Raw genomic sequence first — 1,837 nt, forward strand, 5'->3', positions numbered from 1 at the left:
AAAAAAAAAAAAAAAAAAAAAATTCAAGGGAAAAAATGCACAGACAAATGTATAAAAAAACTGGAGCTGTCTGGAAGCGTTCTTCGCCAGATTTATTGGTAGTAAAGTTCTAGATTCATGCCATCATGGATTTCATCTGAAATATCAGAGTCAAGGTTGCAAAAACTATGGAGGAGGAGAAAGAGAATAAATAACTATAATGTTTGTTTGTAGTAGGATGGCAAGCTGGCCGAGTCATTACCGCATCAGAAAAGATGCTAGGCAGCATTTGTTCTGACCTTAGGTTCTGAGTTCAAATGCCACCAAGGTTGATTTTGATTTTTCATCCTTTCAGGCTTGATAAAATAAGTACCAGTTTAGCAATGAGGTCAATGTAATTGACCTATGACCCTCCTCACAATTGCCGGGCTTGTACCAAAATTTAAAAAAACCAAAACTTCTTTCTGGTATAGGTACAAGGCCAGCATTGAGGGAAGGGTGTTAGGTGATACTAATGATCGTGGTACTTTACATTATTGACCCTGAGCGGATGAAAAATAAAGCCGACATTGGCAAGGTTTGAACACAGAATGTAAAGAGCCAAAATAAACTGATGGCACAAGGCTATCAATTTCAGGGGAGGGCGTAAATCACTTATATTGACCCTAGTGTTCAACTGGTACTTAATCCATCGACCTCTGAAAGGATGAAAGGCAAAGTTGACCAACCTCAGCGGAATTTGAACTCAGAACATAAAGACAGATGAAATACCACTAAGCATTTTCTCTGGCATGGTAACATTTCTACTCTAGGCACAAAGCTTGAGGTTTTTGGGAAGGGGGCCAGTCGATTAGATTGATCCCAGCAGTACACATCTGATACTTAGTTTATCGACCCCCAAAAGGATGAAAGGCAAAAATCGACCTCGGCAGAATTTGAACTCAGAATGTAAAGACAGCATGGTGATGCTTCTTATTTCTATAATGCCCACAGGGGGCCAAACAAGGACAGAGAAAGGGATTAAGTCGAATACATCACATCAACCACAGTGTGTAACTGGTACTTAATTTACCGACCCCAAAAGGATGAAAGGCAAAGTAACATAGAAACAACACATTAGTGTGGCCGTCGTTTTAATGCCCCTTCATTCAACAGTCTTCTTGGGATGTGGTTTGGTATGTTTGTGGGAGCCGCAGCAGCCATGTTCTATGTGTGAGCAGTACTTCAATATAGACGCAGGCATGTCTATGTGGTAAAGAGTCTACTTCCCAACCACAAGGTTCTGGGTTCAGTCCCACTGTGTGACACCTTGGGCAAGTGTCTTCTGCTTTAGCCATGGGCTGACCAAAGCCTTGTGAGAGGATTTAGCAGACGGAAACTGAAAGGAACCCATCATGTGTGTGTGTGTGTGTGTGTGTATATGTGAATGTGTGTATCAGTGTTTGTCCCTTGACAACCGGTGTTGGTGTGTTTACGTCCTGTAACTTAGCAGATCGGCAAAAGAGACTGATAGAATAAGTACCAGGCTTAAAAGGAAATGAGTACTGGGGGTTGATTCATTTGACTAAAAATTCTTCTAGGTGGTGCTCCAGCATGGCCACAGTCTAATGGCTGAAACAAGTAAAAGATAAAAGAATAGTTTTTTACTCGTGTTTTTGTAGAGGGTCAGCAATTAAAGATTAGGTAAATTGGAAAAAGTTGATTTTTTTTTGTTGACATTTTTGTGAAATCTCATCTCAGAAATTAAAATAGAAAATTAGTGAAATCTCAAGAGAACAGAATAAAGGATACAGTCATTTAAAGTGATGTGATCTTTAAATATGGTGTACCTGAAAGAAGATAAAAATAGAAAATGTTA

General features: G+C 39.5%; 1 protein-coding gene across 1 annotated transcript in view; it reads right to left on the minus strand.

The window, feature by feature from the left end:
- The window catches only part of LOC106873856 (ubiquitin-like protein 5), a 7,056-nt gene continuing 5,219 nt past the window's right edge, over window positions 1-1,837 (minus strand). Inside the window, exons 3-4 of the mRNA XM_052976143.1 lie at window positions 1,771-1,833; window positions 1-136 (exon numbers count right to left, since the gene is read on the minus strand). Coding sequence (XP_052832103.1) covers window positions 93-136; window positions 1,771-1,833 — 107 coding nt within the window. The 3' untranslated portion in view covers window positions 1-92. The remainder of the gene's footprint in view (window positions 137-1,770; window positions 1,834-1,837) is intronic.

Source organism: Octopus bimaculoides, chromosome 23 (assembly GCF_001194135.2).
Source record: "Octopus bimaculoides isolate UCB-OBI-ISO-001 chromosome 23, ASM119413v2, whole genome shotgun sequence".
NCBI classification, from domain to species: domain Eukaryota; kingdom Metazoa; phylum Mollusca; class Cephalopoda; order Octopoda; family Octopodidae; genus Octopus; species Octopus bimaculoides.